Below are 16706 nucleotides of genomic sequence, written 5' to 3' on the forward strand. Positions count from 1 at the left end.
AGCAGATTCTATGTGGATGTATTACTACACCGGACCAAAGAGTCTTCGAATGCGAGAGTAAGTCTCGGACTGACGATCGATAGAAAATCCATCTCCTTTTATGTCAAATTTTCCTTTGTTCTAAGGATTATGAGGTAGGAGAGTGGATTTTCCCGAGTGATCGGACCAATAGCGTTTTGAACATTCGTGAGAGATGCTCTCAGCACGCTGATCGGTCAAAGACTGGACAGCGTCTGAGGACAAGCGTTAGTCCGCTTTCCTCACTAACATTTACTAAATTACCCTAAGAGTTCCTGTATGTCTTGCAATTCTCTGCATTTAGTATGGTATCATCGGTATTCTGATATTGTTGATGGGTCTGCCATTGAAAATATTTATAACTAGAGCTCGGGAAATATGCAAAATGCATATTGAGTGCATATTTTGGATAAATTTTATAAGTGCATATGCATTTATTAAAAGTGCATATTTTGAGTTGTTTATGAAAAACCTCTTTAAAACATGCAATTTTTCACGAAAAATCAAAATCTTTGATCTTTGATAATTTAATAAGTATTAATTTATTTTAATAACTTTATATAACAAATTTTTCTTATAATTTGTGCCTCTATCTATTTGTGGGGTTATTTTAAATAAAGTAATTTTCACCCCCGAAAAGGGGCCCCCACGGTAAAAGCGCAACTATATCACCCTTATTTATTGAGGTATCGTCTAACCATTCACCAATTTTTGTGAAAATCGATGGAGGTTGACCGAAATCGAAGATACTAGTTGATTTTTACCTTCAGTGACGACACCATAGAAAAGAAATTGCAATTCAATAATCGACTTCCACATATTTTGCAAGCTCATAAATTAGTAAACGATATTTAGTCGCAAAATAATTAATTTTTTTAGTAAAATTCTATCTTATGCCGGGAAGATGGGGAGGTTTTCTTACACGGAGATTGTAGCTCAATAATCGAAAGGCGCGTATTTTGACAGTTTATTCTCAGAATTTATACGCTACATGAATTATATCTTCTTATTTCTCGACATTTTTCTCTTGAGTTGAATCAATTAAAGGGTTGTTCGAGGCTTAAGGGGATAAGCTCAAAAACCTAAACGATATCACTTTGGAAGCTCATAAACAGCTCGTAATTCCGCAGCAAAGATCAATTAAATATCTCTATTTTTAAGTAGTGGGAGGGGAGCTGCCTCAGACCCCTCAAAAATATTAAATTCCTGTCCAGTGTAACGAGCCCGAAATTTTTAATCTACGGTATATGAAAGCTCATAAATATCTAGTAATTTGGCGCTATTTGTATTTTAATCTCTACAAGGTGGGGCTACCTCAAGAGGGGTGAAATAGAAAGAAGTTTTTTCGCGTATAAATAACTATTATCAGATAGACGCCACAGTTTTTCTCTAGAAAATTTAGGAAAACATTTAATTATATAGTTTTAACGTTAATAAGAATATAATAAAGAATGATGATGATGATAATAAATATAAAAAGTACATGAATATAATAATGTAGAAATTTTAATAAATATTTTTGTGACTTTGGCATAAAATAAATTAAATACTTTCAATACAACGATTGCTGCGTTTTTATTTATACGCACTAAATGCATAAAAGCATATTTTAGTGCATATTTCAACTGTTTTTTGTGCATATTTGCATGCATATTTTAGGGTTTTTTAAGTGCATATTTCCCGAGCTCTATTTATAACTGTAGGTATGTGAAACATATTTACCAATAATGTGATTAAATCAATTTAATGGATTATAATTTATTAATACTACTGGTAATTACTTCTCACTTACGTATGCTTTGTTTTAGGCGTATGATGAAATAATACCATAACAAATAAATTTATTAAAACTTTTAGCATTTATTCTCTTTTAATAAATCAAATGACATATGCAACAAAAAAAATGTTAAATAAGATCAATTGAAAGCTATTAGAACAATCAACATTGTTAATTAATACATAAAATTTGATGTATTTCAGGCAAAATTGTAGAAATATTTCACAATAGTGAAGCTAAAAATAGTGATTCTGAAGATGACCAAAAGATCAAACTGCTGCATACTGTTGGAGAAAATCAACCTACATTCGATACAAATAAAGATGTCGATGTCCCTGCTTTAGAACTTGCGAATACTGTATATCAAGAAGTACCGTGTCATACCAGAAGGCTATGCCAAAATGTCGTACCTGGCGACTATTATCAACATTTGGGTAATAGACCTGAAGGTTATCAGAAAAGTTATGAGTACCCTACCATTGCATCTCGAATGAAACAGGTTGCTAAGAGTTACTTGAACACATTTAGTTTTAAGGTAAGTTTAGAAACTTAACTTATAATATATGTGAACTTCAAAATAAATACATTGGCATTGTGCCAGCCAAAAATTTTTTAAAATGTGATTTGAAATCTAACTAGAAAATCAGAATTCACACACATTATGCTTTGCAAAACATCAACTTAATTTAATGGGTATTGTCTTGCTATACTATATTTTCAGACTGGACAATTTATTTGAAAATATTACATCTTTAGGTAAATACGGTTAAAGGAAAAATAAAGACAATATAATAAAAAAAGCAAAACCCAAATTCATGAAGAAACTTTTCTGAGAAGGCCGAGAAGACCTCTGTATTTTCCATGATCTAGGTGGTTTTGGCCATATTGTAAATCAGGTCGGCCTAAAATAAAACTTATACGGAAACGCTGATGCATATTTTATAGGTTCTTCAAATCAATATTAGCCAATATTGAGCCAAGCATGTTCAGTCTAAAAAGGCCTTTATTGACGAAGTCAAAACTGGCTAACAAAATCACGACTCTTCAGAAGATTAGATGGGCTACAACCGCTTTTCTAACCTTCTGAGGACTGAGTGATTTCGTCAGACATGGAAATCTCCCGGAATTGATGATATTTTTCCAGCCTTGCAACAAAGGAGACAGAATGTACTTGTCCAGAATACTTAAGGTAAAATCTTGCACGCATTGAGATTACACCATTAACATGCCAAAAAGTTAGCGCTGCTTGCATACCGTAGGTCAGTAGAGAAACACACCGAATACAACACACAGATCCTTCTTTCTAAAAACACTATTATTATTGGATATGAAAATAAGAAACAAGTTCTAAGAGATGCCATTCAGCGATCGTCAACATGCATACCAATGTCTCCTTTCAGAACTGACTTAAGCTCTAAACCAAAGGTGGCTATAACAGTGGCGGCTCGTGGCTTTAGGGACAGGGTCGGCAAGGTTTTGTCTCCTCAGATAGGTATGACATCTAATTAAAAGGCTTAAATTTCATAGAAGATTTTTGGTTTTTGTTTTTTTTTATTTTTTTTGTTTTTTTTGTAAACCTTTTTATAAATTAACTCTAGTCTATGTTGTTTCGAAATAGCAAAATGGGTTATAACGTCATTGTAAAATTTATTATTGTTTTGGAGAGGTTTTAAAAGTTTTTTCTATTGACATTTGAGACAAGTTTGACATTCTCTCTTGTTTCATGGTGTTTCGACAATACGTTTTGACTTTTTTGAGAAAAGAGAAATCCCGTTCATTTGAGGCAGAATTTGCCCACATTTGAGCACAATAATTTATTAAATTCGGCAACAGTTTGTTGTACCTAATGAATTGCAGTATATAAAATTAAACATATTTTGTAACTTATCCCACCTTCCGAAAATATTTAGATCAGCATATAAAACTGTTAATCCATTTTCTTATTTTATTTGAATAAAGAATGATGGATAATTTTTAATGAACTTGTCTAATAGATACTTTTAAAATTCCTTGTAAATAATAATTGAGTTATCCTTCCCCTCAAAAAGGTCCGGAACATTGTTTAAATTATCAAAGTATCAAAAAATTAAGAAAAACTTCGATTTTTTCTTCGTTTTTTGATTTTAACTTTCAAAGTATTCACTTCTGAGAAAAGTTACACTGACATAAAAGTTGGTAACTAAATTTCCTATAATATAGGATTGGTTAAAAATTTTAAAAAGTGTCATCCTTGTTGCAATACAGCAATAATTGCGAAAAACATAAAAAATAAGTATTCACATTTTAAGTTTTTCAACCATTTATGCTAACACTTACGACCTTCATATTTTAACCAGTAAACCTTTATGATATAATAAAACAATACTGTAAATTTCATTAGGATCGATTCAATAGATTTTGCAAAATAAATTTTGCAATCCAGCTTTTGCAAAAAAATTAATTTTTTCAAAATGTTGCCGTACTGACAATAAAGCAGATAGCAAGTTGAATTTTTTTTACATATAGAAGAAAGGTACAGTATTTTTCTATACGTAAAAATAAATTCAACTTGCTGTCTGCTTTGTTTTCAGTTCTGCAACATTTTGAAAAAATTAATTTTTTTGCGAAAGCTGGATTGCAAAATTTATCTTGCAAAATCTATTGAACCGATATTAATGAAATTCACAGTATTTTTTTATTATATATGATATAGTTTTTCTGGGTAAAATTATGAAGGTCTTAAGTGTAGCATAAACGGTTGAAAAACTTAAAATGCGAATACTTGTGTTTTATGATTTTTTCGCATTTATTGCTATTTTGCAACAAGGGTGACAATTTTTAAAAATTTTAGCTAATCCTTTATTGTAGAAAATTTAAGTACGCAACTTTTATGTCAGTGCAACTTTTCTCGAAAATGAATACTTTTAAAGTTATAATCAAAAAATGGAAAAAAAATCGAATTTTTCCTTTATTTTTTGACATTTTGATTATTTAAACAATGTTCCCGACCTTTTTGAGTGGGAGGATAACTCAAATATTATTATATGAGTTATTTTCAAGCAATTTCTGTAAACAAATATGAGTCACCTCTCAACGTCCAAGTACGCGTCTTGTTGCCGTTTGCAGCATAGATAAATAATATAGTATTACCGGATGGTGATTTGCAGATCACCGCTGTGCTCGGCAGATTGTTTTTCTGCCGTACTTGTCATTCAAATAAATACGGAGAATGTATAATTGGTTGCCTATCGGCTAATATTCCATAGCGTCTTATTACAAGCAAATGGTCAACTGGGTACGGCTAGCCGAAGCGGACCATCGCAGTCGGGTGTATGGCTGGCTAGGATCCTTAATTTGAAAAGTCTCTTACGCACAGCTCACAGGGATCACTTAACGTATCAGATCGTTCGAATTATTTTAAAAACTGTATTATCTCACAGATATTTTTTTTATTTCACAGAAACGAATATCATCAACTCTGATTAACTTTAACTTAAAAACTTAAATTAACTTTTATTTAAAAAACCTATAATGTGTCCATAAATGTGTGGGTCGACACTGCCGACCCTGCCGACCCTGACCAGCCGCCACTGGGCTATAATGAATAGGACTGTCCTATTTGCTGCCACCATTGAGATAAATAATAGTGATATTTTGTATTTTGATAACGACGTCCGAGTTGGAAGTCGAAACGTCAATAAAATAAATTACACGGAGATATAAATAGAAAGTCGTTGCTAAAAGGGAAATATTTCTCCACTGTGGACTATGCCGAGGAAAGACTTGTTAGCGAAACTATTTCTACTAACCTGACTATGCAAATCATCTAAAAGTCATAGTATGTGTGTGTGTGTTTAGATTTATGACCTTGGTTTGAACCAATTGGCCAGCTTAAATTTTTTTTTTATTTTCATAGACACAATTTCCTAATTTTAACTGATATACATTATATTTTAATAATCACAAACATATATTACATACATTACATTAAAAATACATACTAATAAAACACTATTACTAAATACTTATACTAAACCACTAATTGATATTAACTTTTTTTCTTTTTTTTTTCTTTCGCGCTAAGACCTAAACCCGATTCATCCTCGCGGAGGTTTAGGCCTTCTTTGTGATTTTTTTGTTTTTTTTTTGTTTTTTTTTTTGTTTTTTTTTGTTTTTTTTTTGTTTTTTTTTTTTTTTTTTTTTTTTTTTTTTTTTTTTTGTTTTTTAATATTTATTTATTTTTTTTTATTATTTTTTTTTCTTTTTTTTTCTTTATATATATATATTTTTTTTTTAATTTTTTTTATATATATATTTTTTTTTAAATATCAATTTTCATATTTTTTAAGTGGTTATAAACAATTTTATACAAATTTATATTTCGTGTACATAAAATGGAATTTAAATTGGTGGGGAGAGTAACTCCTACTGTTTGTAGATTCTTATATAACTGTTGATTCAGCACCTGGAAGTTTGCGCAATCGAAAATCACATGCTCTAAAGTACCCAACTACCCGCATGTGCAGTTTTGAGAAGTGGCCAACCCTAGTTTATTTTTGTGAACTGGATATAAACCATGTTTGTTCCTTGCTCTATTTAAGGTTTTAATGAAGTGCCGATTTGTAATGTCGTTAAACCACGGTTTTCTATAAATTTTTGGTTGGATATCATGGAATCGTACACCTTTAAGAGAGATATCATATTCCAGTTGCCATTGCTCCATTTGTTTTTTCTTAAACCATTGTCGTAGATCAGTGACTGGCATTAATGGTTCTTCTATCGTTTCCCCTGTTGTAGTAGCATCCTTGGCAAGTCTATCCACTATTTTATTTCCGTTAATTCCATAATGAGCCTTAATCCAAACCAAAGAAATTTGTTTACCTGTATTCGTAAGTAACTGGATTGTTTCTAAAATTTTTATAATTACTACTGATGAAGTGCTTGATAATTTAGTTTGTACTATTGTGTCTACCGAACTTTTGCTATCTGTTAATATAACAAACTTATTCTTGTGATGGATATTAATATACCTCAAAGCTTGAAGAATTGCGATGAGCTCAGCAGTATAACTAGACATTTGATTTGAAAGTTTAAATTTTTTGGATAGATTTTCATTTGAATGGTAAAAGGCGCATCCAGTTGACTCAGCGAATTTGGATCCATCTGTATAAATACAATCGGACTCCGGCCATCTTTTCAGAATTGTATTCTCAACAAACGTATTTATGTTAAATTGATTAACATGTGGTTCAATATTAAGATAATAATAAGGAATTTGTAGTTCTAATAGGTTATAATCACAATTATAAAAGGGAAGGATGTCATTTCTGTAAACCTCGCTATTAAATTGGATTAATAGCTGATAACTGCTTATTACTTTGGGATGAATTTTACGTCGCCAGAAGGGACTATCTATTTTTGAATTGAGGTTTTGTATTTTCTCAGATCTTTTCTGTGCTAGGAGTTTTGACATAAAAACATCACACAAAAATTGCCGTCTAAGATGCAAAGGAGGCTCTGCTGCTTCAATTTCTAAAATATGTGTTGGTGTGCTTTGTATACATCCAAGACAAAGTCGTAAACACTTATTTTTTATTTTTTCCAATATCTCCAATTGAGTTAAATTTGCATTTCCATATAAAATACAACCATAGTCAATCACTGAACGTATTAGTGCTCTATATGTTCTTTCCAAGAGAGCTTTTGATTTAAAATTATGCCAAGGTATTTAACATATGTTTTATATGGGAATGTGAAAGGTCCTATATTAATTTGGTTTGGTGGTTGATAACGTCTTCTCGTAAATGAACACATGACTGATTTATCTTGAGAGATGCTGAATCCATTTCTTTGTGACCATTCGGCAATTCTTTCTGTGGCGTTTTCTAATGCATTGATTGAAGCTTCGATCGACTTCTTTTCCGTATAAATGCAAAAGTCGTCTGCGTACTGAAGTATTCTAGTTTCTTCGGTAATATAACTAGTAACATCAGCAGTGTACAGAATAAACAATAATGGACTTAAAATACTTCCTTGAGGCAATCCAATTGATGTTGATTTGGGCGTACCTATCACTCCATTTATATTTAAATACACTTTTCTATCACGGTATAACTTCATTAAGTTCGCAATAACCCCTTCTGGAATTCCTATGGCGTATAATTTATCTGTCAATATGTCTAGATTAACTACATCATATGTTCCCTTAATGTCTAAAAATAGGCAGGATATTGAGTTGTTACGAGTAAATGCTAATTGTACATCAGTAACAAATGATGTTGTAACTTCTTGAGTTGAACGTCCTCTTCTGAATGCATATTGGACTGCTGATAATAATTGATTTTTCTCCAGCCAGTGTTCTAACCTGTTTTTAATAAGTCGTTCGTACGTTTTCATTATACAAGACCCCAATGCAATAGATCTGTAGGAGTCTGCAGAATCTCTAGGTTTATTAGGTTTAAGAATAGGTACTATTAAATATTTTTTCCAATCGTCTGGTATGTCCGACTTGTTTGTATATATACTGTTATAAATGCCTAATAAGCGCTGCTTAGTTATAAATGGAATCTCAGCAATCATTGGGTAATGGATGTTGTCTATTCCGGGAGACGTATTATTTCTTTTCTTACAAGCTTGTTGTAATTCGTTCATTATGAAAGGTTTATTTAGCATGTGATCATTTGTATAATTATTTTTGAACTCTCTTGGCTTTTCGTTAACCCAATTCGGACAGATTTTACTATGAAAATATTCTGTCCTTTCTCCCCACTCTATTCGATGTCTATTTGCTTGTTTCCTGTTTTTGAATCTGTTTAATTTAGCCCAAACATCTTTCATTGGAGTATTTTTGTTCAAACTTTCACAATACGATTTCCAACTAGCTCTTTTTGCTTCATTTGTAATTCTTTTAACGATCGCATCTTGATTTTGATACTTATTAAGATTATCCAAATTTGGATTCTCTTTATATTTACTAAATAACTGCTTGCGTTTCGATACTGCATCTTGGCAGTCATTATTCCACCATGGTTTGCATTTTTCCCAAGTATTTCGTTTATTTGTACTCTTTTTTGGTATAGCTACGGTAGCTGCTTCGTTCATATCTTCTAATAATTTGTCATAACTATCGTCAATAACATTCAATGATTTTTCATATAACAAAGTGCTAAATTTTCTCCAGTCTGCCTTGTTAATTTTCCATATTTTATGACTTTTTGTTGGTGGTGGCGTTCCTCTAAGTTGACATTTCATGAGTATTGGCAAATGGTTAGAGCCATGGGGATCTTGAAGTACCTCCCACTGGAATAATTGACTGATATTTTGAGAGCATATAGTAATATCAATAGCACTTTTTCTTTGGCCTGGTCTAGTAACAAGGGTTGGTTCCCCTGTATTTAAAAATACTAGATTTAATGAGTTTATTGCTTCTAACAGGTTTCTTCCTTCAAAATCTTCTAGATCTGATCCAAAAGCCGAAAGATGCGAATTAAAATCCCCACCAATTATACATGGTTTTGGTATGCTATTAAAAAAATTAAGAAATTGTTTCAGTGTAACTCTACTCAAAGGTTTTATGTAAACTGAAACAAGATAAACTTCCTTAAATTGACCAATCCGAACACACACACACCTAGCCATAATCTTTTCCATTTGAGGTAAATCTATCTCAGAAAAACTAATTTCATCCTTAATTAAAATTGCTACACCAACTTTTCCATCTTCTCTATCTAAACGTGAACAATTATAACCTACGAAATTATAATAAATATGTGGTTTAAACCAAGTCTCCGAAAGAAGACCTATATTGATTTTATATTCATGAAGTAAATACTCCAAATTACATTTATTTGAAACTGCCGATCGGCAGTTCCATTGTGTAATAGAAAAGGTTTTGTTCATGTCTGCGAGCTTAATCCCTGTTTATTGAGTCTGTCCTTAATAATATTAACCACTTCAAACTGTTGAGCATTTAAAATATTATCCCTATTTAAAGACTTTAATATATCCATAACTAATTCAAATACTAATGTTATCGTTTCTGTTTCTGACATTTCATTCGTTTTAATAATATTCTCTCGGTAAGATTCTTGACTCAAAATACCCCCTTGTAACCTAGCGATTTCAATTGGTTTAGTTATTTTGATTGCTTCATTAATACAAGGATCAGGTGTTTGAGGTCTGGCCCTTTTCGTTGGATTTCTATAGATAGTGTATTTATGGGAATATATGGGGCTAGACTGCGAAAAACCTGAAGAATATGGAAGAGCAGCTTGACTGGGAAGGAGTGGAAAAGCTTTTTGAGACGCTAATTCTATGAGAAATTGAGGATTTAATGTTTTATTTTCACTAGTAGTTGCATTTGCATATGTTCTATTGGGGATTAATTTAATTGCGTCATTGTATGTTAAATTTTTTTGAGACATAATATCTTTAATAGTTTTTTGCCTCAGATATTCAGGACACAGCTGAAAATTTGTAGTTAAATGATCTCCGTTGCACTGAAGACATTTATTGTTTGGGTTTTCCGTGCATTTGGAGGATAAATGTTCACCGTGACATTTGAAACATCTAGACTTACCACGACACTGTCCACCCACGTGCCCGTAACGATGGCAATTGAAACACAAAATTACTTTCTGTACAAATAGTTCGACCGGAATTAATACCTTATTAATAACTACATACTTAGGTAAACTTTGTGCCCTAAAAGTCACAATATTACTTTTAGTTGGAACATATACCGTAGTATTATTCTCAACAATTTTACTTTTTAATCTTTTGACTTCTACTACTGTAAATTTACAGTGGTAGTCATAGGCTTTAATTTTATTTTTTAACTCCTCATCTGAAATGTCTCTATCAATATCCCTTAAAATACCCTGACGATGAATCATAAATTTAGGTACATAAGCCTCAAGTTTATTTTCAGTAAACCTTTTTGATTTATTTTGATCTACTAAAAAATTGGCCCATTTTGACTCCCAAAAACTACTTTTACTCGATGTTTTCCTGCCAAATCAATTCTTTTTATTTTATTATCCAGTTCCGGCCAATTTTTTAATATTATATCACCAACCCTAATCGCATTTAAACGTAAATCACTTTTATTTTCAATTATTACTTCAAAAGGACCTGTGTCAGTTTGTAAATATTTATAGGTAGTTCTAATGTCATTTGTATTTATTTGGGACGAGTTTGACGAAACATGAATTTGATTTTTACTCACGTTTGAGCTGCTATTGACATTTTTATTAATATTATCGATACCTGAAATCGCTGTTATTTCCATATTATTATTCTGTTCTTCTCTAAACTTGTAAAATTCGTCCTCTCTGGGATCGGGAGGCTCACCGTCACCGTGTCCGCTCATCAAGATTTAATCGCTTCGAACGCTAAAACTTACTTATATTTATATAAAACTTAAACTATAACTAAATTAACGAAACTAAAAAAGAAAATTTAACGGATTTAACTAATAAAAACTGCTAATAAATTTAAATTTTCGAGAGGAACTTTGAAATGCGTCTTTACACTTTGACAGTAGTTTGACGTTGTTGAAGTCATAGTAAAAAAAACGTTTTGCTAAAGCTTTCAGCTAAAGCTAAAGCTTAAAATCCAAGCTTTCGAAGTATGCATATAAATAAAATATTAATGATTCAGTCAATTTGTACTCTACGAGCTCCCTAGTGGGAAAGTTTTGGGGTAGTTCTGATTTCTTTTATAATAAATGGATTTTGGGCTGCTGACTCCGAATATGAGGTTTGCGGACCAAATTTCTTGCCGGAAAATTGAAAAAATCGCGAGAAAATCGAAAAATTTCAGCTTTTTTCTGCTTTTTTGCTTAAATCTCGAAAACTATTAACTTTTAGTAAATGGTCTGTTAACAGAAATTGAAGTACTTATAATTATCTACAAATATCACTATTTACTTTTTTACAAACTTTAGTTTATATTAGAATGCTGTCATTTGATAAATTTCTCCTAATTTTCTGTACAAATAATAAATGTTAGTTCATAATATGGATATGGTATGTCTCTTCTCACAGCCTCCATGAATCCATTCCATCCTAAAATACCGAGAATGTCTCTGCTTTTCCCTTAGAGCCACAGAAGATCAGGCACAGGTGGAGTCACAGTTTCAGTTGGTGTGAACATTCCCTTCGGATCTTGATTTCTGATAAACCTTGAGGTTTTGTCCTTTCAAAATGTATTAGTTGAACAGCTCTCTGACCTCCATAAACCTCAGGTGCGGGTTTAGTTTTTAGCCAAGGAATGGATTGGTTAGGATCTATTGCATGTTTTGGTGCAATACAAGAAACGCCACCCATGACTTAAAAAGTGTGGTATCCGTCCAATGTATGTACGTTAACCCTTTCTGTCCCAACTCTGCATATATATATATATATATATATATATATATATATATATATATATATATATATATATATATAAAACAAGGTTGAAATATTGGGGTAGCAGCAATTTCAACTATATTTCAACATATTTCAACCTTGTTTCCTAACTGTTCAGCAAAGATTATATACCTGTTATATATATACAGTCAAACCCGCTTATTAGAATACCTCTTAAAGGAATATCCCGGTTTAAGGAATAGAAATTTGAGGTCCCGAAACGTTTTTACTAGCGACCAGTGATCGGTTATTAGAATATCCCGGTTATAGGAATACTTTGGATTTTCACGAAGGCTATTCCAATAAGCGGGTTCGACTGTATATATATATATATATATATATATATATATATATATATATATATATAAATTTCACTATTTTTGGGTATAGAAGTCAAACTGGGGCCTTAAAGTACACTATTATCCAATATTCAAGCTTTCGGAAATGTTTATTTCCTTTCTCAAGAATTTCTACAATGCAATAAGATAAAATTTAGAAAACATGTATGAAAGAATAAAAAATATTAATGAGTAACTTACCAGAATTTAGATTATAATTCTTGAGAAATTATATAAATATAAATATTATAATTATATAAATTCTTGAGAAAGGAAATAAACATTTCCGAAAGCTTGAATATTGGATAATAGTGTACTTTAAGGCCCCAGTTTGACTTCTATACCCAAAAATAGTGAAATTCGTATTTCCTAATAAGTCAATTAAGATACTATCTATCTGTATATATATATATATATATATATATATATATATATATATATATATATATATATATATATATATATATATGTTTTTGAAAGAGTGGGTCTGTATTCCCAGCCACCGTATATATACGTTCAAGGTGTTATGGTCTCAATTTACCAAAGCCGAAAATATGCGTTGCTTATAAAATTTTAGAATCATTGGTGTCCCAATGCCGTAGAAATATGTCCGAAAATGTTGGATTATTGCTCGAAAAGCCTCAAAATGTTGGCACCTAAGACACGTCATGCGGACCCATTGCAGTATATATTTGTTCACATATTTTAGATATATGCTATATTGTAGCACTGGTGGCAACGCTTATAGGTAGCTGCTAGAAGGTGAAGCGTTTGTAGCCACAGAAAAGACCAGAAGAAAAAAAGAAGCGAATCGAGATACATGTGTGCAAGATGCGGAGTCGGCCTTTGCGTAGTGTCATGTTTTGAGGAGTACCACACAAAAGAAAACTTTTAATGTTAATTTACATTACATTATTTTTTTAAGTTAGTTACATTTTTTCAAGTCGGTTTTGCTCTCTAATGAGTACTTTTGAAAAGAAAACGTTTAAGTTGGTTAAAAAAACTTATTACAAAACATGTTTTGGTCATTTATTTGTTTATTTATATGCGACGTATATATAAGGCAATGGGACTCTAAAAATGAAAAAAACTTTGGGATTGAGGGACCAACATGCAAATTAAGGCCTGACGTAGAAAGGGTTAAAATCAGCGTTTTCGTACACCTGTTGTGTAAAGCACTTCTGGTCAATTTTCTGCGGATCGCCTGCGACTGCTGACACTTCCAGATAAGCAACGCGCTGCTCAAAGCCTTGTAGCGGCAGTAAGGTCCAGATAGTTGGTCTTACCATTCCTTGCAGGGTTATCCGTTTTCTCTACAAAAAGTAAGGCTCAAGAAAATAGGTTGATGTAGTCTCCTCTTTGGGGTTTTGTTCATCCTATACAGAAGCTGTTCGCCTGGAAGTGTCAGCATTCGCAGGCGATCCGCAGAAAATTGACCTGCCGTGCTTTAAACAGCAGGTGTACGATAGCGCTGATTTTAACGTACATAAAATCCACGAATACCACACTTTACACGTCATATGTGGCATTTCTTGTATTGCACCAAAACATGCAGTAGCTCCTAAACAATCCATTCCTCGGATAAAAAAGAAACCCGCTCCTGAGGTTTATGGAAGTTCAACTAATTCATTTTAAAAGAACATAACCTCAAGGTTTATCAGAAATCAAGATAGCAGATCCGAAGGAAATGTTCACACCAACTGAAACTGTGACTCCATCTGTGCCTGAGCTTCTGTGGCTCTAAGGGAAAGGAAAGACAGGAAAGGCCAGACAGGAAATGCCTCTTAGGACGGAAAGGAGTCATGGAAGCTGTCACAAGAGACATACCATACCTATGAACTAGCATTTATTATTTGTACAAAAAACTAGGAGAAATTTATCAAATGACAGCATTCTAATAAAAAATAAAGTTTTGGAATGTAAAAAGTGGGTTTTGCCGAGACAGTTAAAAATTGGCAATTTTCAACTTGTACTTTAGACCGAACAGTTCGTCTGAAAAAAAAGTAAATACTGAAATTTGTAGATAATTTTAAATCCAAAATCCAAAATCCATATATAATGAAAGAAATCAGAACTACCCCAATACTTTCCTAGTCAAAACACAATTTTATTGAATCATAAATGCGTACGGACGCGTTAGCGTCATCTATCTGGAGAGAGAGAAACTTCTCTATAAGTTGGAGTGCAGAATCCTTGGTAACTATATAAGTATGTAATAATTTTAATTGTCATATGTAGGCCACAATGTTGAAAAAGTGAGGATAAATCCGAAAACAAACTTATAGTTGCACACAAAAGTATGGATTATCTATGGTTTAATGATTTACTGGAAGAAAACACTTTAAGTTGAGGCTGCTCAACTGTTTAGTATATCAAATGCTTCATGGCATATAAAAGCATATTAAGTGTTTTTAAATGTCATGGGCCATGAAAACTCCCCTGCAAATGTACCGAAGAAATGGTTAAACAGATTTCGGTTTAGAAATTCAGTGAACTTACTAACTCAGATATATCTTATTCAAATGGGAAATAAGCCACAATTTTACCTAAAAATAATTTTATTAACGTTTCGACGCCCAAGTCGGGTGTCGTTGTCAAAATACAAAATAATATTAAATAAACAAAAATGTTGTTGCTTAGTAAAAAATTCTTCTAATAATTTATTTAATCTGACTCATTTATATCGGCAATTCAGACACGTATTATACATTTTAAAGTAGACGACTTTAAAAATGATATTGCCAATATTGATGAGTTGCGTTCCTGGGACGACTTTACTAAAAGATAGTTCATTCGATTACATGAAATCAATCCCAACTCAAGAATAGCCGCCACAAAAAATCATAGCATGTGATCTGTCTTTAAAAAGACAACCAAATGCAACGGTGGTACTGAAATTCTCGCGTTAGAGATTCCATAGTAAATCACGAGGGAAAACCAGGAAAAACCTCGTGATACTATCACGACATCGCAAGTATTTGGGTTTACATTTAGTTTACTCTCAAAACTAATACCAAATTCTGACTTGATGTTTTAAATTTTAAATAATACTAAAATACTAAATATGTACTAACTCGATATGTTACTGATTTACTAATTGTGGTATTTTCTTTCTATTGACTTCCTCCTTTAGTATGGGTAACCACATCCTACTGCATTCTACCGAGGAATTTTCGACACAATTGGTTTCATTTAGCATAATTAGAGCCGCTTCTTTGATTTTTCTCTTTTTACTATCTGCTTCTTTTAGGACTATACTTGAATCTCTCCATACTGCTAATATATTTATGGAAGATTTCGAAACTAATATCATTTCTAAACAAAATTTAAAACCCACAGTATGGTGGAGATATATAGATGATGTGTTTTCCATATGGCCTCATAGATCGGAATTGTTGGATACGTTCCTGAATATTATAAACGATCAAGAAGAGACAATAAAGTTTAAAATGAAAAAGGAATACAATAACACCCTACCTTTCCTCGATGTTTTGGTCGCAAAGAAGGATACTGGATATGAGACTCAAGTGTATAGAAAACCAACACACACCAACAGATATCTCAATTACAAATCAAATCATAACATCAACGTTAAAAAGGGAATCATTAAATCCTTATATGATAGAGCCAAAATTACTTGTTCTAACGAAAATTCATTTTTAGAAGAAAAACAATTGTTAACATCTGTTTTATTAAAAAATGATTATCCCATATCGTTTATAAATAAGGAATTGTCAAGATTGGATCGAATGGAACAGAACAACTTAGAACGGGATCCTACAACATTCACAAGAAATAATACGAGGAAAATATCAATACCATATGTAAAAGGACTATCCGAGAAACTTAAAACAATAGGAAATAAATTCAACATATCAACAACATTCAAAACAACAAACACATTGAGATCTATTCTATCTAAAACTAAACCTAACAGTGAACAAGAAAGAACAAAGAATTGTATTTATAAAATACCTTGTAAATGCGAACAATTTTATATAGGTGAAACGTCAAGACCATTAGACGTTAGAGTAAATGAACATCAGTCTTATATAAAAAATAGAGAATTTGATAGATCTCAAATATGTCAACACGCATGGGATAATGAACATAGAGTTCAGTGGAGAGATTCAAGTATAGTCCTAAAAGAAGCAGATAGTAAAAAGAGAAAAATCAAAGAAG

The 16706-nt window shown here is 31.9% G+C and overlaps 1 protein-coding gene across 3 annotated transcripts in view; it reads left to right on the plus strand.

The window, feature by feature from the left end:
* The window catches only part of LOC126885912 (uncharacterized), a 163115-nt gene that overhangs the window by 107528 nt on the left and 38881 nt on the right, over positions 1 to 16706 (plus strand). For all 3 annotated transcript variants that reach the window (XM_050652717.1, XM_050652719.1, XM_050652718.1), the window contains one exon: positions 1999 to 2330. In XM_050652717.1, coding sequence (XP_050508674.1) covers positions 1999 to 2330 — 332 coding nt within the window. The remainder of the gene's footprint in view (positions 1 to 1998; positions 2331 to 16706) is intronic.

This window comes from Diabrotica virgifera, chromosome 6 (assembly GCF_917563875.1).
Source record: "Diabrotica virgifera virgifera chromosome 6, PGI_DIABVI_V3a".
In the NCBI taxonomy this organism is placed as follows: Eukaryota; Metazoa; Arthropoda; class Insecta; order Coleoptera; family Chrysomelidae; genus Diabrotica; species Diabrotica virgifera.